The 19,004-nt window shown below is 46.8% G+C and overlaps 4 protein-coding genes across 4 annotated transcripts; 2 read left to right on the forward strand and 2 right to left on the reverse strand.

Moving 5' to 3' along the window:
* Nucleotides 1-1,272: 1,272 nt before the first annotated feature.
* Nucleotides 1,273-3,498, forward strand: BC939DRAFT_497123 (uncharacterized protein; the record flags this gene model as incomplete). The annotated part of the gene is made up of 6 exons (XM_051559709.1): nucleotides 1,273-1,327; nucleotides 1,490-1,631; nucleotides 1,708-1,883; nucleotides 2,311-2,433; nucleotides 2,565-2,824; nucleotides 3,116-3,498. The coding sequence occupies exons 2-6, from the start codon at nucleotides 1,581-1,583 to the stop codon at nucleotides 3,496-3,498; spliced, it is 993 nt and encodes a 330-aa protein (XP_051406866.1). The 5' UTR covers nucleotides 1,273-1,327; nucleotides 1,490-1,580.
* A 5,223-nt stretch (nucleotides 3,499-8,721) lies between these two features.
* Nucleotides 8,722-10,311, reverse strand: BC939DRAFT_30361 (uncharacterized protein). Its single transcript, XM_051551402.1, has 3 exons — nucleotides 10,295-10,311; nucleotides 10,082-10,150; nucleotides 8,722-9,968 (listed from the first exon to the last, which is right to left on the reverse strand). The coding sequence occupies exon 3, from the start codon at nucleotides 9,945-9,947 to the stop codon at nucleotides 8,811-8,813; it is 1,137 nt and encodes a 378-aa protein (XP_051406867.1). The 5' UTR covers nucleotides 9,948-9,968; nucleotides 10,082-10,150; nucleotides 10,295-10,311; the 3' UTR covers nucleotides 8,722-8,810.
* A 1,978-nt stretch (nucleotides 10,312-12,289) lies between these two features.
* BC939DRAFT_30372 (uncharacterized protein) lies at nucleotides 12,290-13,879 on the forward strand. Its single transcript, XM_051551403.1, has 3 exons — nucleotides 12,290-12,306; nucleotides 12,451-12,519; nucleotides 12,633-13,879. The coding sequence occupies exon 3, from the start codon at nucleotides 12,654-12,656 to the stop codon at nucleotides 13,788-13,790; it is 1,137 nt and encodes a 378-aa protein (XP_051406868.1). The 5' UTR covers nucleotides 12,290-12,306; nucleotides 12,451-12,519; nucleotides 12,633-12,653; the 3' UTR covers nucleotides 13,791-13,879.
* Nucleotides 13,880-15,664: 1,785 nt separating this feature from the next.
* Nucleotides 15,665-17,327, reverse strand: BC939DRAFT_481710 (uncharacterized protein; the record flags this gene model as incomplete). Its single annotated transcript, XM_051559052.1, has 2 exons — nucleotides 15,665-15,999; nucleotides 17,060-17,327. The coding sequence occupies 2 exons, from the start codon at nucleotides 17,325-17,327 to the stop codon at nucleotides 15,665-15,667; spliced, it is 603 nt and encodes a 200-aa protein (XP_051406869.1).
* Nucleotides 17,328-19,004: the final 1,677 nt, after the last annotated feature.

Below are 19,004 nucleotides of genomic sequence, written 5' to 3' on the forward strand. Positions count from 1 at the left end.
GGTGCTGGTTCAAAGGCTCGCTGCTAAGGGGGTTTTGTGTAGCGGCCCTTATTATCTTCGTCGTACTTGCAAAGCGATCTGCCGGAGTTGTCGCCATAAAGCTTGTTCATGATCTGTCTAGCCTTGTACGACTTCTGGTGACATATAATATAGGCGCAGTGTTTATTTCGCGAAGAAATGTCGTTGCTGCTGACGAGGATTTTTTCTGTCGATGAATAGGGTTCCTGTAGCCAAAATAACCAGTCATTTATAAAAGCTGGAGAGAAGATAAAAAGGATGAAACTATTGGATGAGTTGATGTACGTACCTCTATCATAGAGTCTTTTTTGCCATACTTCAACGGGTGGGGTGGCAGGTAGCACGAACTCGGATGCGTTTCGATGTATTAGTAGCGCAAGCTGAAGGGTCTCTGCAGAGGTGCCAGACTTGGGATCTTCTCGCTACGCTTCTGGCCGCCAAGCGAGTGAAGAGATAGGATTCAGCAGCCTGAGTTGTCTCAAATCGAGAATCCATGACACCTCTACGAAGCCATTGAACAAAAGGGACATACAACTGAACCGATTGCTCCAATATCTCGCCACTGGCCGCAGACATTGGAGACTTATACTATACCTGGATGCATTCGCCGCTGGCCGCGTCTATGTTAGGAGAACAATTGCTGGTCCTGTTCAGATGTAGTGTCATCTCTATATTGCGTCACCTTTTGTTGACGGAAATGTTTTACGTGACCGACCGAGCATAGAGTGTCCATCCTGGTTCCATTTGGGGCACGGATGTCAGCACAATCTAATTTTCATTTCTCAAATTTGGTCTTCGCATTCCTATCACAAACAAGTACATTAACACCATGCCTCGCGACACTACCAAGCAGATTCCCTATGATGGCAAGACTGTACAATTTACATGCCCAGAGAAACTGAAGGTTCACCACTACTTCACCTCAGTCCCAATTGCGAGCTGGAGCGCCGAAAACTTTCTTGCCAAACGCCCGATAGTGCAACTGGACGAATTCTTGGAGGATTTGAGGGACATTGCAAGATTCAATTCAATCGACTCGCACATATCTTTCTCCTTAATGACACTTTTCTTGCCCACTGAAAGCTGGATATCCGTTAGAAGCTTCAGATGGTCTCTGCCTTGTTCCGATTCATAATACTTGTGGAAACAACGACAGATCTTTATTATCTCTCTCGTCAGAAGAATATCGTCGAGCAGCAAGATGCTGGGTACTCCTCGCCTTCCTTTGGACGTTCGACGCCGTACAATGAAGAGGCCAAGAATACAACCATCGAGAGCATCACCTCTGGAGTCGCAACTGATAACCTTGGTATGTGAACATGTGCCACTGATCTTGTAAATGAGTTTTCGCCTACTTTTTGCATTCAAGTTAATTTTGTCTCATATATGTCATAAATGTACCCTTCCTTGAGGGCGCATGTGAAGGTCACCATTCTGTAGTTTACTCATCACCGATATTTGTACGCCGTAGGTTCGCCAAATTCCAAAAAAGGGCGACTCGAACTTCACTTAAAGGTCCCATTCAAAAGAGGCCCTCCAAAACTATCGCCGCCACAGTCAAAATGAAAATCCGAGAACCTTGGTCCACTCTGATGAGCCACGCTCTTCTCATGGTATGTCTTCACTTGAGCCTTGTCAGACGGATGCACATGTGTACTCAGCTTCTTTGTGTTTTTAATATTACTTTAGCACTCTGATTGGCCTGTCAACTTGTTGACGGAGGAAGATTTCGAGATGGATGTGGTCGGGAGCAGCAAACGTCGAACGCTCTTCAGGATAGCTCTAGAGAACTTGGAGCAAGTCCAGGAGCTAAAGAAGAAAGATGGGTTTGACAAATTCAGGTGTATACAGTTCAAAGGTGCATTGTAAGTTGATATTTGTGCATCGCAAACCGCCGTGAATAAGATTTATGATAACTTCCTTATTCATGTTCATTCTTTATACAGCACCGCCATGTCGGGAATATGGAACCTCTACTCACGGCATGCGAATGGTCTTTTTGGCATGGGATTTACGTCGGAAGCACATGCCATTTTTGAGTTGCCGCAGCTTCAAGTATATCCAGAACAGCTCTCCCGCATCGTCACGGCACTGAAGGAGGATTCCGCTGGATCGGCATAGGAGATGTTGCGTCAGACATACGCCCTGCAGCGGGATGAGTCGCCAGACTCAGCAATCATGAGATTCATAGCAATGATGCAAGTAATGTAAGTGGTACTCCCTCGCTTTTTTCTTTTTCTTTTCGTTTTCTTTCTCTTTTTTAATAATAACGAATATGCTATTATTGTGTAGCATCAAGCACGTCCTGACGCCTATTGTCGGCGGTATTGTACCCTCCGAAGCTGACAGCGTCCATTACTGGGTCAATGTCATCGAGGCAGGCCTACCTCTTGGTACACCGCTGCGCCTGCATCTGTATGTTGTTGTTGTTGCTGTTGTTGTTGTTGTTGTTGTTTTTGTTTTTGTTTTTGTTTTGTTTTTGTGTTTATTGTTGGTTGTATTGTTTTTAACTCCACGTGCTTGACTTGATCTGTGGCACTGTATAGAGGAGAAACTGGATCAACTGCAACCGCTGTGTCGAAGTCTGCCCTGGCCGAGGTGTTTGAAGTCGGAAAGGAAGCCCGAAAATGCGACTGCCTGCTGAGAGTAGATGGGCTGGAGGTGGGAAACTTCGAGGCAAAGCGGCAAGGATGCCCATGGATAGAAGCAGCCGTTCAGCTCAGAAAAAACAGCAAAATTGCCAAGAGCATCTTTCTGCAGCTGGAGCACCTCGGAGTGAGCAGTCCACCTACGCTCAACATACAAGGTATGGATGCAGGCTAAGACTTGATACACAGCTCCAAGAGAAAGATGCTTAAATTTTATATCATCAATGGGATCAACGGCACTGGTCTCGAGGCTGATGTCGTATGAGGATATTTATGTGTTTGGAAAATGCGGGCCTGCCATCGTCCTCCCAGAGTCCGTAGCAGATCTGGATCTTTTCTTGGATGAGAGCGTATATGTGCTATGGAACTTAGTGGTAAGAGGAGAGAGGGCTGTACTTTATGCGACATGGTATGATGTCTCCAGAGTTTCTAATGGTTTCTGGTCACAGGTGCATCTTCACTTGTACGCTCAGGATGTTCTCAAGAAAAAGCAGACATGAATACTGTCAGCGGTTCTCACAAGGAGAAGATGCAGTCAAGGGGGGATTCAAAGCAGGTAGAGGCATATTTAGAGTGGGAGAAAGTGGTGTTCCATACGCCCACGAAACCCATATCCAACGCCGCCCGCCCCTCCCCACTCGATTCTTTGAAAGCATGCAAGGATGACGGTTTCGACGAGAAACTGGACCAGCAGACGATCATAGCCTGGAACGTGGCGCCAGTAGACGGAGTCGGGAATGATCTGGGTAAAAACGACGAACACGACGAAGAAAATGAACCAGCGGGTGAACATGTTGAGCATAGTTCTGGCAAAGAGAAAGCGGGCAAGTAACAGCGAGTTCAAAGTGGGTCTGAGAACGTGGATAATTCATCAAGTAGTCTTGATCATAGTGCAATAAGGGAGCATGTTCTGCCCCTATTTCGTATGACACGCGACTATTTCATTGATATTAAAAAATGTGAGAAATGAGCCCCTGCTGTTATAAGTCTAGTGTACCTGCATATAGCCACTGTAGCTTTTTTTTTTTGAATGGGTCTCCATCACCTCACCTGTAATGAGCAGGGGTCAGACAAGGGTAAGTGGCGGAGGATAATGACAGAGACGAAGTAGACTAAGAAGATAGTTTACTGCAGACTGAGGATTCCAATAAAGCTGTTCTACTCTATTTATACGCGTTGCTTATCATGGTTGGGGTTGCTGGGACTTCTCTGAGCTCTTGCCATGCTTGTGCCGGAGCCATGCAGGGTTGTCTATCTGTCTCCAAACAGCTGATGCGTTAGTACGGCTCTAGCCAAACAGTTGAACGCGTACACGCGTCTTTTCTATCATAGCAAACTTAAAGTGCACATGCTTGACTTGGGCTCAGTTCGTGGCATCACCTTAACATGGACGAACCCGGGAGATCATTTACTCTAATACCAGCCGAAACCTAGGCAAATAAATTTTCAGTCAGAAAAAAAAACAAACTTGACACATGTATGATATGCTTGGTGAGTATATGAGGGTATGGTCTATGTGAGTACTACGATGTTCTTGGGTTCATTTATGAACTACCGTCTCCAGACGAAGAATCTATTGGGGTAGTAAACAACCTGCTGTCTGTAGGCGCCGCAGCATCGCGTGCATCCACCATCCAAGTCGTGGAATACCACGTGCTCGACATTTTGGGAGTTCCAACACGACATTATCAGATTAAAACTCCAGGCACAGAAAGAGAAATGGGGTTGCTACTACATAGACCATGGTTACTATGTGCGTGAAATGACCCAGAATGATCCATTAGATATGAACTTTATTCCCTCACAATCTCACCCTTATAACAGAAATAAGGTACAGTAGTTCTTTGGTTTTGGGCACGAAATGTAACTAAAGACGAGGTCCAGAGGCTGACATTCAGTCGATCCAAAGAACTTTAAAAAATATATGCAATATCAATTGAGCAGGACCGCCACCTGCCCATGGGGGGAAGGACAAACGAGGTGCGACGCTGCTCCCGCCTGAAATCGATTGATCAGCGACGGCAGAAAGAGCAGCAACGAAAGTGACCCCGACATGAACTGCAGCAAGAGAGAGAGAAAGACATAGGAAAGTCGGTCGCGGTGTACAACAGGAACTCGATACAGGGGCCGAAGGTTTACGTCAAATGAGATGAGCTACAGACGCGAAAAGTGACACGTGGAATGGAGACAGAACAATGGAGCTTGAACCGCAAGTAGCGCCATGACATGCGGCTCTATGCTTTATCTTGCATTGGACTCGGTCCAACAGAAAGCTATAAACCACCCTACCAAGCATTTTATACCATCTTCAACATTGAGGGACAGAGTCCGATGAAGGAAAACATTATGGACGAACAAGGCATGAACTCGGACACCTCGGTTTATTCGTAGTAATAGCCCCCCCCCCACACACACACACATTCCTCCCTCGCTTCAAAAGTCACGACCACGGCACTCAATATGAATGAGACGAATGTGTGCTTAAGATGCAAGGATGCTGAGATCAATTGAAGTGAGTGAACCGCCCGTTGTCAACAGTGCAAGGCGAGCGTGGCTGTGCCTTGATGCCTTTTCTCAGGGCAAAATCCTAAAAAAAAAGGACGATTTTTTTTGGCAAGTTTTTTCAAAGCGCTCCATAATCCACTTTTTTCGCATTTACACGATGTATTCTTATCCCTCCAGGAGTCCTTTGCCTATTAAGACTTTTCTGTTGCTGGATTTCAGGAGAAGCTATTGAAGAATTTTGAGGTCACTATTGCTAGTATTGGGCAAGGTGCAGCAAAAAAAACTTTTTACAAGCGATCTTTTTTTTGTCGCAGCTCCTGACTCCAAAATAAGCCACTCGGGAGCTAGAAAAACTCCACGCAGGTTAAAATTGGCTGTGAGAGAGAGCGCGCCAGGATCTATCTGTATCCCGAGTTTGGAACTGGTGACTTGAGCAGTTCTTGACAATGCAAGATCACTTCTCGCCGATCTACTTTAAATCATGCACTCTTTGGATCAAGCAAGGCAGACCACGCCTGAAGTTCAAGGTCCCTTGTGAGAAATCTTTCTACAGACAAGCTACTGAAGGGATGGACCTTGGTAATGAAGAAAGCAGACTGAATTCACGTTTTCCAAAGTATCCGCTGCATATTCAGCCGAGTCCAGTGTACTTTATTACTATGAAAATCCATCACCTCCGAAACTTAATTTCGAGTTGTGCTGAGATCCTCTTCAGCGATGTTACACACGATCTGCATCTTGGAGCTTTGTGTAACGCCTGCTTCCAAGACACCATAGCGAGAGACCTTACGAATGCAGGAAATAACTATTCAACATCCATCGTCATTTCTTCATCTCTTCATCCCCACCACATTGTCAAAGTCGCCGAGGACGCCGGGGAGTCCTTTTCGGCACAAGAAACGAACTCGTCGTCGAATTCCACTTGTCTTGAAGGCTGACTTTATCTTGGCGGTTGAGCAAGAGATAAAGCTCAACCCCAGCGTTCGACCTGCTCAAGTCAGTTACAGGACTCAGTTCGGCTTCTCCAGAAATCAGTCTCTTGAGTATTGGGACGATAGAGAGGATAACCTCTGGGAAGTCAACGGGATGACGCCTCGTAATGCTAAGAGAGCATATCGATCCAGAAGGGTGAATTCTGGGTGTACCTGGCCCTTGTATGGGATCCTGTAATACCCAAATGCATTAAAAATTGCTTTGCTCAAGTCTCCACCCATCCAACCTGAATGAGAAAGAAGTTGCGGTCAACCCCAGACGGTTCAGATGACGAACTGGATACTCTCAAGCAAGAGCTCAAGATTCTCTTTCCTAAGCGTGCGGCGGCCATTGACAGACAACAAGACATCCACGTCCTTTCTTATCTCAACTCTTGCTCAACCAAGGGGCCATTGAAAGCACGTCTAGACGCTCTTCATCACATCATATATGATTAGCAAGTTCTCCCATTCTTTTCAAGGGCAGGGACATTGTCCTTGCCAATGAGGATGACTATGACCAAGACTTGGACTCGGACTACGAACTCGATCCTAACCTTGACGCTGATTGTGACATCGACAACGGAGATGATATTGGCAACTCCAATGACAGCACTCCAGCCGCATATGAAAGTCCTAAGTCCCCATCCCCCAAGCTCGCAAGCCGTTTCGCCACCGGAGGCAGATTGTGGAGCAACCTGTCCCAACTGCAAGTCCTCCACGTGGCCTGGCACGCCTGGAGCAGTTTCAAACCATCCAAAGCGACGATTTCCTTGAGGCTATTGACCACATGACAACATGCACAACAGTCAAATAGGATCCTCAAAGGCTTCAAGCTGTCCAGAGTTTGCTTTCCCAAACTGCAGTGCTTTATGAAAAATGGGTGGAAACCAATGGGCTGATAAAGGAGCAGGTTGAGTAGGATGAAATTGTATTTTGGAATAGTTTGCGGCAACAGGTAGCCAATGAATCAGTTGTCCCCATCAGTGATCTGGCAATGCTTCTAGTGGAGAAAATGACAAGTCGCCCCAGTAAGGTCGCCATTCATGGAGGTGGGAACTGAGGTTCAGAAACGACGTCCTGAGAAAGACTTCATGAGTGCCAAGGACCAAGCAGACAGGTGCACGTGTGATTTTTTGCTCTTTTGGGCTCGGTCAACTCGCCTCTCATGTCCCGCTGATATCCTGTCATCAAAATGACCTTTGCTTCCTCAGGGGCCTCTCCATCGACCTTGTACATTTCTCACTTTCGCTTCTTTTCCGTCAAGGCCGATTCGGTTAGTGTATAAAGTGCATATCTTAGTATGATAGCAAAATGGAACGAGGATCTCGAGTTTTATTATATAAAAGCTAATGATGACTGATGATATGGATGTACTTGTATATATACTAGACATATTGATATTTCCTTGCCTTCTTCTTGAACCGATATGAGCGATCCGGGCCCTACTGACTGATACTCAGCACCTCGCTTGAACCTTTACAATCTATCCAGGGACTCTACATGGCGCTCCGAACAGATCTGTGCAAAGTTGTTGTTGTCAATGTCAATGTCAATGGAGATACGCGTCAAATCCTCAAGTTCTGGTTCGGGGTCAGAGCGTGCAACTTGGAATAGGATGACTTCAGCTAAGTAAGTCCATGAGAGAATCCAATTGCATGCAAAAAGAAAATCCCCCATGCTGAAGTTATTTTTTTGGACGCTTTATTCAAAGAGCATTTTTGTAAACGACATTCTTTGTGTAAACGCTAGGCATGTTTCCCACTCCCACGCCACCATCTTTTATGAGTACCATTAGAGCACTTTGGATCGGCGCATCTCGAGAGTGCAACGTCAATTGACATCACTGATTCACTGGCCTTACCGGGAACTGGAGCTGACGAAAGATAGCAAGGTGTAATCCGCGGGAAGAAGCAGTGGTGGTATGTAGAGGTTAAGTTAAAGACAGAGAAGTGTAGGCTAAAAAGACGTCTCTCCTCCAGCCACCACCAACGTCATATTTCCAAGGTAAACTGTGAAGACGTTGTGCCCTGTGAATAGATGTCTTCTGGCACTGAACCTGAAGATGACTGGTGCCCGACAGCATGTTCTTTTCCGATTCCCAGGCCATTGACCCAAGCACTGGATCAAAAGTTAAAGTTTCGAGAAAAATCAGAGAACCGAAATCTTGGTCTTCGCTCCACCAAAGACATCACATCACATTCGGATAGGCCGCATGTTCATGCTTCATCGATAAAAGCCGGTATCCCCGGCGGCCTTGTCCTCAAGGAGAAGTGAGGAGTTGCATTACATGCCTTACTGTAAATCACATGACGTAAACCACTATTTCTTTTATAGAAGTGCTGTGCTATTTCTCATTGGCTGTGCTATTTCTCATTGGCTGTGCTACCTGAGGAATCGTTTGATCTGCTCTCCTATTTCGCTATTTCTCAGCGCGTGAATCCCGCAGCGCATGCATCTGTTTTTTGCAGCGCAGTGTCCAGGGCTTGATGCCCTTCAAGGATGAGGCAGTGATAGGTCATACGATTTACGAAGTGGTATTTTCTTTATAGATAGTAAAGATAGATATAGATAAAAAGAGCATGGCATAGCGCCAAACGCAAGGTGTGCAGGTTGGAGAAAAGATAGTAACGGTGTGGAAAAGGAGGAAACTCATCAGTGGTAGATACTAATTAACCTCCGTGTTTGAAGGAGTGGCGTTATGCGCTATCTGGAAAATATCGTTCTGCAACCAAGCCCACACATTCTCCTCCCACGGCGTCTTTTTCAGCCAGAAATTGATCAGTTTCGTACACTGGCGGATAGCATCTGTGCATCCATCCATGTCATTAAATTGGCTAATATCAGCACAATTGACGTTCTCCATATCCCTGTCACCGAAGTCGAAGCGGTCGTGGTCGTGTGAGTCCTGGCCTTTGTATGAGTGGAAGTTCATGACATCGGCATATTGCTTGGGAATTCCGTTGTACTGGGTTCTGCGATGGCAGTGTCCGCGCGCATACGAGTCCTGAATGACGTGTAAGCAGCTGCCGAGAGCGCGGCGGTCGTGCATGACGTGTTTGTACGATGTGTTTGAGGTCAGGAGTGTGTGGATTGAGTCAGTGTCCTTGGGTGCCGTAGAGCCGTTGAAGAGGCGACGTAAGGGATATCGTTCTTGTTCGTCGCCGTGGCCCAAATCGACGTCTCGCAATCTGGTGTCTTTAGAGATTTGTCCAATAGCGACCTTGTACATGATCTCAAGCCAAGCCACGATTTTCCTTTGAGTGTCCTGCGGATTCTCTCCTTCCTTGTCTGCCATGCTGTGGAGGAATTGGAGGTCACCAAAATGTGACCTTGCGATGAGATTGGTGCTGCCAATGAAACCATCCTTTGTGCAATCAGCACCGGGGAGCTTGCCTTTTCCAAAGCGCATTAGCCAATCTGCGCCTGTACCACGGAAGAAGTTGTCGTTGTTGAATAGCCAGCCGTCACTAAACAGTTCATTCTCTGGATCGTCATTCCAGACAATGCCACGCAGAAATTCAAGGGTGTCTTTATGGTAATCCTTGATGGCCTTGTTGTAGGTCATGCTTGGGTCCAGCTTCAAGTCTGATGCAATGAGTGCTGCAAGTGTCATTGTTTCATGCACAGGCTGACGCTTGAAAGGTCCGAAACTCGCTCCGATAGACATTTCGCTGACGTCGTCGATGCACTCCCCGGGAGTTATGATAGGGTCATCATCTTCATTGATGGTGGCTGTGATCACTGTCTCGCCCTTCTCGTTCGTGGTAGTGGTGTATGTGGCTTCCATCGTCTGGGACTTCATTATTGATAGTGAGAAAGTAGGCTGTGGTGTTCAAGGAAACCAAGTATTCATGGATAGAGCAAAATAGCGAGTAAGATGTTAGATACTGGAATAGGATGTTCTTGAAGTTGCCTTCATCCAAGATCTTGCAGTACCTGAAAAGTCGTCTTGATGTTATTCCCTGGTAGTATTTGACAGGGATCGACTCTCTCTTGAACAAAAGTCTATGAGCAAACATGGGTTGTTATAAGGATATAAGTACTCGTCCTCTACTTCTTTAAATGACTGCGCCCTGTTTTAAAGACAGCAGCAGCATGAGACCAAGGATGGTCATGGCAGCCTGGCAACCTGGCAACCCGATAGCATACCTTGCGTGTTGGATACGATCGATGGCCCTTTCTATAGGGGATGCTGGCGATTTAATGTGGAAGAGGTAGAAAGTGACAAGAGACTGCAATGAATGAAGCCAGCAATGAGGAGGAGTGAGGATGGATGGGGGGAGAAAAGGAAGGGAGAAAGAAAAAGGTAAATATATACCCAATGGTCGAAAGGTTTCTTCCCACGTCGCTCTCGCCATGGCTCTCGGCCGGAAATAAAATGCCAACACAAACACACTGGCTGTCCTTCCTCTCCTCGGAACCATGTCCCTTCCCATCTGCTGCTGTCATCCTTCTTTGCTCTTCATCCTGTCGGTACACCTAGGCCCTATTTCAACCTCAGTGCATGACACCCTCATAGACATGGTACATGGAATACAAAGGGAATATTTAGCAGATCTACCCAGGGGAGATTTGTCCGAGGAGAAAGAAAAAAGTCCTTGTGACCGCAGCAGTACATGGATTGTGTTAAGGAGTCAAGGATCTAGAACAAAAAAAAAGGTACAGCCCCCTATTCCGGCAAATTCATTGGCCTCGGAGGAATTTGGTTCAAACTTTTTCATTTTAAGGCGGTGCATGCAGAGGCATGCAGAGGCCTGCGACTTTCTGAAAAAATGAAAAAGTTTGAACCAAATTCCTCCGAGGCCAATGAATTTGCCGGAATAGGGGGCTGTACCTTTTTTTTTTGTTCTAGATCCTTGACACATTAGCCGCCCACAGTTCTCTTAAAGTTTCTGTTTATGGAAGATGTTTGTCGACTGTAATTGGTTGGATTGGATGTTGGTTATAAAATTTCTGAAGCTGTTTATCGCCGCGGATAACCAATCAGCAACGAGTTTTTCTTATTGAAATATGCAGCCTTTTGACGTTTATCCCTGATTACTTCCAAGTTTTAATCCTCTCCTATCATGACGCGTCTTGACCTACACTCCTTTTTGCACTTTTCATGTAGTGAAATGCGCATTTTTTCCACTGAATTGAAAATATAAGGAGGTGTTATTCAGTCCATCTTTATTTCTGCTTGGATTTACGGATCACCAATCGTGCTGCTTTTCGGGGAAAAGTGAGAGAGGGAAAAAGTGTGAGGATATAAGGTAGGGTCACCGCCATCACAAAACTGAATAACACCCCTTATATTTTCAATTCAGTGGAAAAAAATGCGCATTTCACTATGAAAAGTGCAAAAAGGAGCGTTTTTTTTCGCTTGTTGTACCATCTCTCGCGACGGGTGCCGGGTCGATGAGCTGTTAGGTTGAACCGTCGAAATCGAATATAAAGTGGAAGGAGACAAAGAACAAGACACACAAAGTGGCCTTTTTTTGTACTGGCCCTGTGAGCACCACATTCATTATCTTTTTGTTCCTATGGACAGGACATTACGACCATGGCTCGCATGCTTGTGCCATGACATGGATCATAAATTGATCGCGAGATTTCATAAATCTGTATATCAGCCACTTACTTCTTGCAGCCAATAAACATCGATCAGAAATCTCAATAAACAGAACTAAGGGCGTCTATTGCTTTGCAATCCATGCACTGCTGCGGTCACAAGGACTTTTTTCTTTCTCCTCGGACAAATCTCCCCTGGGTAGATCTGCTAAATATTCCCTTTGTATTCCATGTACCATGTCTATGAGGGTGTCATGCACTGAGGTTGAAATAGGGCCTAGGTGTACCGACAGGATGAAGAGCAAAGAAGGATGACAGCAGCAGATGGGAAGGGACATGGTTCCGAGGAGAGGAAGGACAGCCAGTGTGTTTGTGTTGGCATTTTATTTCCGGCCGAGAGCCATGGCGAGAGCGACGTGGGAAGAAACCTTTCGACCATTGGGTATATATTTACCTTTTTCTTTCTCCCTTCCTTTTCTCCCCCCATCCATCCTCACTCCTCCTCATTGCTGGCTTCATTCATTGCAGTCTCTTGTCACTTTCTACCTCTTCCACATTAAATCGCCAGCATCCCCTATAGAAAGGGCCATCGATCGTATCCAACACGCAAGGTATGCTATCGGGTTGCCAGGTTGCCAGGCTGCCATGACCATCCTTGGTCTCATGCTGCTGCTGTCTTTAAAACAGGGCGCAGTCATTTAAAGAAGTAGAGGACGAGTACTTATATCCTTATAACAACCCATGTTTGCTCATAGACTTTTGTTCAAGAGAGAGTCGATCCCTGTCAAATACTACCAGGGAATAACATCAAGACGACTTTTCAGGTACTGCAAGATCTTGGATGAAGGCAACTTCAAGAACATCCTATTCCAGTATCTAACATCTTACTCGCTATTTTGCTCTATCCATGAATACTTGGTTTCCTTGAACACCACAGCCTACTTTCTCACTATCAATAATGAAGTCCCAGACGATGGAAGCCACATACACCACTACCACGAACGAGAAGGGCGAGACAGTGATCACAGCCACCATCAATGAAGATGATGACCCTATCATAACTCCCGGGGAGTGCATCGACGACGTCAGCGAAATGTCTATCGGAGCGAGTTTCGGACCTTTCAAGCGTCAGCCTGTGCATGAAACAATGACACTTGCAGCACTCATTGCATCAGACTTGAAGCTGGACCCAAGCATGACCTACAACAAGGCCATCAAGGATTACCATAAAGACACCCTTGAATTTCTGCGTGGCATTGTCTGGAATGACGATCCAGAGAATGAACTGTTTAGTGACGGCTGGCTATTCAACAACGACAACTTCTTCCGTGGTACAGGCGCAGATTGGCTAATGCGCTTTGGAAAAGGCAAGCTCCCCGGTGCTGATTGCACAAAGGATGGTTTCATTGGCAGCACCAATCTCATCGCAAGGTCACATTTTGGTGACCTCCAATTCCTCCACAGCATGGCAGACAAGGAAGGAGAGAATCCGCAGGACACTCAAAGGAAAATCGTGGCTTGGCTTGAGATCATGTACAAGGTCGCTATTGGACAAATCTCTAAAGACACCAGATTGCGAGACGTCGATTTGGGCCACGGCGACGAACAAGAACGATATCCCTTACGTCGCCTCTTCAACGGCTCTACGGCACCCAAGGACACTGACTCAATCCACACACTCCTGACCTCAAACACATCGTACAAACACGTCATGCACGACCGCCGCGCTCTCGGCAGCTGCTTACACGTCATTCAGGACTCGTATGCGCGCGGACACTGCCATCGCAGAACCCAGTACAACGGAATTCCCAAGCAATATGCCGATGTCATGAACTTCCACTCATACAAAGGCCAGGACTCACACGACCACGACCGCTTCGACTTCGGTGACAGGGATATGGAGAACGTCAATTGTGCTGATATTAGCCAATTTAATGACATGGATGGATGCACAGATGCTATCCGCCAGTGTACGAAACTGATCAATTTCTGGCTGAAAAAGACGCCGTGGGAGGAGAATGTGTGGGCTTGGTTGCAGAACGATATTTTCCAGATAGCGCATAACGCCACTCCTTCAAACACGGAGGTTAATTAGTATCTACCACTGATGAGTTTCCTCCTTTTCCACACCGTTACTATCTTTTCTCCAACCTGCACACCTTGCGTTTGGCGCTATGCCATGCTCTTTTTATCTATATCTATCTTTACTATCTATAAAGAAAATACCACTTCGTAAATCGTATGACCTATCACTGCCTCATCCTTGAAGGGCATCAAGCCCTGGACACTGCGCTGCAAAAAACAGATGCATGCGCTGCGGGATTCACGCGCTGAGAAATAGCGAAATAGGAGAGCAGATCAAACGATTCCTCAGGTAGCACAGCCAATGAGAAATAGCACAGCCAATGAGAAATAGCACAGCACTTCTATAAAAGAAATAGTGGTTTACGTCATGTGATTTACAGTAAGGCATGTAATGCAACTCCTCACTTCTCCTTGAGGACAAGGCCGCCGGGGATACCGGCTTTTATCGATGAAGCATGAACATGCGGCCTATCCGAATGTGATGTGATGTCTTTGGTGGAGCGAAGACCAAGATTTCGGTTCTCTGATTTTTCTCGAAACTTTAACTTTTGATCCAGTGCTTGGGTCAATGGCCTGGGAATCGGAAAAGAACATGCTGTCGGGCACCAGTCATCTTCAGGTTCAGTGCCAGAAGACATCTATTCACAGGGCACAACGTCTTCACAGTTTACCTTGGAAATATGACGTTGGTGGTGGCTGGAGGAGAGACGTCTTTTTAGCCTACACTTCTCTGTCTTTAACTTAACCTCTACATACCACCACTGCTTCTTCCCGCGGATTACACCTTGCTATCTTTCGTCAGCTCCAGTTCCCGGTAAGGCCAGTGAATCAGTGATGTCAATTGACGTTGCACTCTCGAGATGCGCCGATCCAAAGTGCTCTAATGGTACTCATAAAAGATGGTGGCGTGGGAGTGGGAAACATGCCTAGCGTTTACACAAAGAATGTCGTTTACAAAAATGCTCTTTGAATAAAGCGTCCAAAAAAATAACTTCAGCATGGGGGATTTTCTTTTTGCATGCAATTGGATTCTCTCATGGACTTACTTAGCTGAAGTCATCCTATTACAAGTTGCACGCTCTGACCCCGAACCAGAACTTGAGGATTTGACGCGTATCTCCATTGACATTGACATTGACAACAACAACTTTGCACAGATCTGTTCGGAGCGCCATGTAGAGTCCCTGGATAGATTGTAAAGGTTCAAGCGAGGTGCTGAGTATCAGTCAGTAGGGCCCGGATCGCTCATATCGGTTCAAGAAGAAGGCAAGGAAATATCAATATGTCTAGTATATATACAAGTACATCCATATCATCAGTCATCATTAGCTTTTATATAATAAAACTCGAGATCCTCGTTCCATTTTGCTATCATACTAAGATATGCACTTTATACACTAACCGAATCGGCCTTGACGGAAAAGAAGCGAAAGTGAGAAATGTACAAGGTCGATGGAGAGGCCCCTGAGGAAGCAAAGGTCATTTTGATGACAGGATATCAGCGGGACATGAGAGGCGAGTTGACCGAGCCCAAAAGAGCAAAAAATCACACGTGCACCTGTCTGCTTGGTCCTTGGCACTCATGAAGTCTTTCTCAGGACGTCGTTTCTGAACCTCAGTTCCCACCTCCATGAATGGCGACCTTACTGGGGCGACTTGTCATTTTCTCCACTAGAAGCATTGCCAGATCACTGATGGGGACAACTGATTCATTGGCTACCTGTTGCCGCAAACTATTCCAAAATACAATTTCATCCTACTCAACCTGCTCCTTTATCAGCCCATTGGTTTCCACCCATTTTTCATAAAGCACTGCAGTTTGGGAAAGCAAACTCTGGACAGCTTGAAGCCTTTGAGGATCCTATTTGACTGTTGTGCATGTTGTCATGTGGTCAATAGCCTCAAGGAAATCGTCGCTTTGGATGGTTTGAAACTGCTCCAGGCGTGCCAGGCCACGTGGAGGACTTGCAGTTGGGACAGGTTGCTCCACAATCTGCCTCCGGTGGCGAAACGGCTTGCGAGCTTGGGGGATGGGGACTTAGGACTTTCATATGCGGCTGGAGTGCTGTCATTGGAGTTGCCAATATCATCTCCGTTGTCGATGTCACAATCAGCGTCAAGGTTAGGATCGAGTTCGTAGTCCGAGTCCAAGTCTTGGTCATAGTCATCCTCATTGGCAAGGACAATGTCCCTGCCCTTGAAAAGAATGGGAGAACTTGCTAATCATATATGATGTGATGAAGAGCGTCTAGACGTGCTTTCAATGGCCCCTTGGTTGAGCAAGAGTTGAGATAAGAAAGGACGTGGATGTCTTGTTGTCTGTCAATGGCCGCCGCACGCTTAGGAAAGAGAATCTTGAGCTCTTGCTTGAGAGTATCCAGTTCGTCATCTGAACCGTCTGGGGTTGACCGCAACTTCTTTCTCATTCAGGTTGGATGGGTGGAGACTTGAGCAAAGCAATTTTTAATGCATTTGGGTATTACAGGATCCCATACAAGGGCCAGGTACACCCAGAATTCACCCTTCTGGATCGATATGCTCTCTTAGCATTACGAGGCGTCATCCCGTTGACTTCCCAGAGGTTATCCTCTCTATCGTCCCAATACTCAAGAGACTGATTTCTGGAGAAGCCGAACTGAGTCCTGTAACTGACTTGAGCAGGTCGAACGCTGGGGTTGAGCTTTATCTCTTGCTCAACCGCCAAGATAAAGTCAGCCTTCAAGACAAGTGGAATTCGACGACGAGTTCGTTTCTTGTGCCGAAAAGGACTCCCCGGCGTCCTCGGCGACTTTGACAATGTGGTGGGGATGAAGAGATGAAGAAATGACGATGGATGTTGAATAGTTATTTCCTGCATTCGTAAGGTCTCTCGCTATGGTGTCTTGGAAGCAGGCGTTACACAAAGCTCCAAGATGCAGATCGTGTGTAACATCGCTGAAGAGGATCTCAGCACAACTCGAAATTAAGTTTCGGAGGTGATGGATTTTCATAGTAATAAAGTACACTGGACTCGGCTGAATATGCAGCAGCTCTCTCTCTCCCTGGAGAACGAGGGACGAGTTCCAGGATTATGTATAGCATATGAGGCACAGGGAATTTTACTGCAGACATTATGATTCGCGTATATTATTGTGCGTCAAAAAGCGCCATCCCAAAATTTGTCGATGCGAAAGAATCGAATTGAATAAGTTCATTTTTGGTGCAAAATTTATTTTCGTGGCCGCTTTCTTTGCCTCTGCTTGCTGGACGCGTCCACATCACAATGTTGGTCGTTGTTACCTTCTTCATCGTCGCTGTCGTCCTCCTCATCACTGCCGTAGTCCTCCCCGTTCTCGTCAGCTTCGTCGTCGTCCAAAGATACCGGTGCGAGGCTAAGCACACACTGAGGTTCTTGAGCTTGAACAGCAGAAAGAGCTTGCGCGTAGTCCTCCTCAGTCAGGTCCAAAGGATCCTTATCCCACCTATCGAGATCATCGCCCCCCCCCTCGTCTAACCAGTCTACTAGATCGTCTATGGTTGCTGAGGGTCCATATGTAGCTGGTAACATGTTTATGCCATCGCCGCCCGCTGCCTGTTGCTGCCGACCAATATTGATATTTGTTCCCCAAACTGACACGAATGTTGTACTGTGTATCTTGTAAAAATGACTGATCAGCATCCGCCTGAGCTTCAACGGCGTCATGTTGCTGCTCATTTTGTAGGCGATCACGTTCTTGACTACGGCCCATATTTCCTCTATTGGCTGGAGCTCGCAATGGTATGGCGGTGTCCTAAAAATAGCATGTCCTCCGTGCCTGTGGGCGATGTCTTTGACAATGTCGATTGATCGATCCGTCAGTCTCTTGACTTCTGCCTGAAGCTGCTTTTTGGTCACATCCTTCGCGCCTGGCAGTGGCTCTGGTACGGGATGGTTGCCTCCCTGGAGCCATTCGACAAACGAACTTTTCTTGTCACTGCTGCTTGGCTTCTTGTCTGCCCTGCGGGAATGATAGGATGCGCCATCAAGATGAATGTTGCAGGGGCCGAGTCCCATGCTGTCGAGATTGATGCACAGTCGTTCAAATAATTTCTCGAACAAGTCGGCAGCGAAGTCCCCATGATAATCGTTGCTGGTGCAGACAATTCCAGCCTCGCGGATCTCGCTTGGTAACGACTGCCAGGGCTTTTCTTCCTCCTCAGACTTGGCGCCTTTGTTTTTTCCTGCGACATGCGTTTTGCCGATTGCTGGCCAGATGTGCACACTGCTCTTAACAAAACGCCTCTTGACCTCCTTCTTGCCCTCGTCGAGGTACACCACAAACGCTGCAAGAATAGCCAGTAGCGGCTTCCGTCCTGGCTCACACACCTTACCGCCTTTTGATTCCACCCATCGGTTCGTCGCCGCGTGGTCGAGATGACAATATGACTCGTCCAGAAACACTTCCGAGCGGATGGAGACATCGTTACCATCAACTTTGCGCAAGTTGGAAAGGCGTTTTTGAAGATATCGGAGTCGGAGAGTAACATTCTGGAGTGCATCATGCAGAATGTGCTGTCTGACTCCCTTGCCCCATTACATGCCAATGCGCTTTAGGTCCCGCTGAATGGTACGTATCGATTATCTGTGTTTTTCAGTGTTCATTATGACCTAGATCCGACCACTTGTGCTGGGGTCACCCTTCTTGTTAATATGTTCCACGACCTTAATGAGCTTAGATGCATATTCCGGATCCAACTCCTTTGTCGGTCGCCCAGTTCTGGTTGTCACCTGAACGGTCGAGCCCTCAGAGACACGGATCCTAAACCGGCCCAGGCTCGCAATCGTTCACTGGCACTTTTGCCAGGTAAGGAGTTGAACCAATCCTAAACTAGGGTAGGCGCGAGTTTTGTCAGCATGATGAAGACGTGTGCCACTATTTGCTGCTCGCCTGCGGTCACGGATTTGTTGCCATGCCTCAAAGATCTCAGCGCCTCTTCCCAGCCGTTGTCGCTTTTTTCTATGAAGGGATTGGGCGGCACATGAGCCTGAGCATCCTTAATGACTTGGGGGAGGGGTAAACATCTACACCCTCGAAAGTGGAGATGCGTGTCTTGACTTTGAATGCGCGTGCTTTTTTTTTTGTGGGGACGGGGTCCTACTTAGAGCGCGTAGGCCCTGAAGCCAGCCGTACTTGACCGGCGAAGCCTTCGGAGGAGTCTTTTTGAGAGGAAGCCTTTTCCCGGAAGATCCATGGTGAGTGCCTGG

This window comes from Gamsiella multidivaricata (genome assembly GCF_025024155.1).
Source record: "Gamsiella multidivaricata strain RSA 2152 chromosome Unknown BC939scaffold_112, whole genome shotgun sequence".
In the NCBI taxonomy this organism is placed as follows: Eukaryota; Fungi; Mortierellomycota; class Mortierellomycetes; order Mortierellales; family Mortierellaceae; genus Gamsiella; species Gamsiella multidivaricata.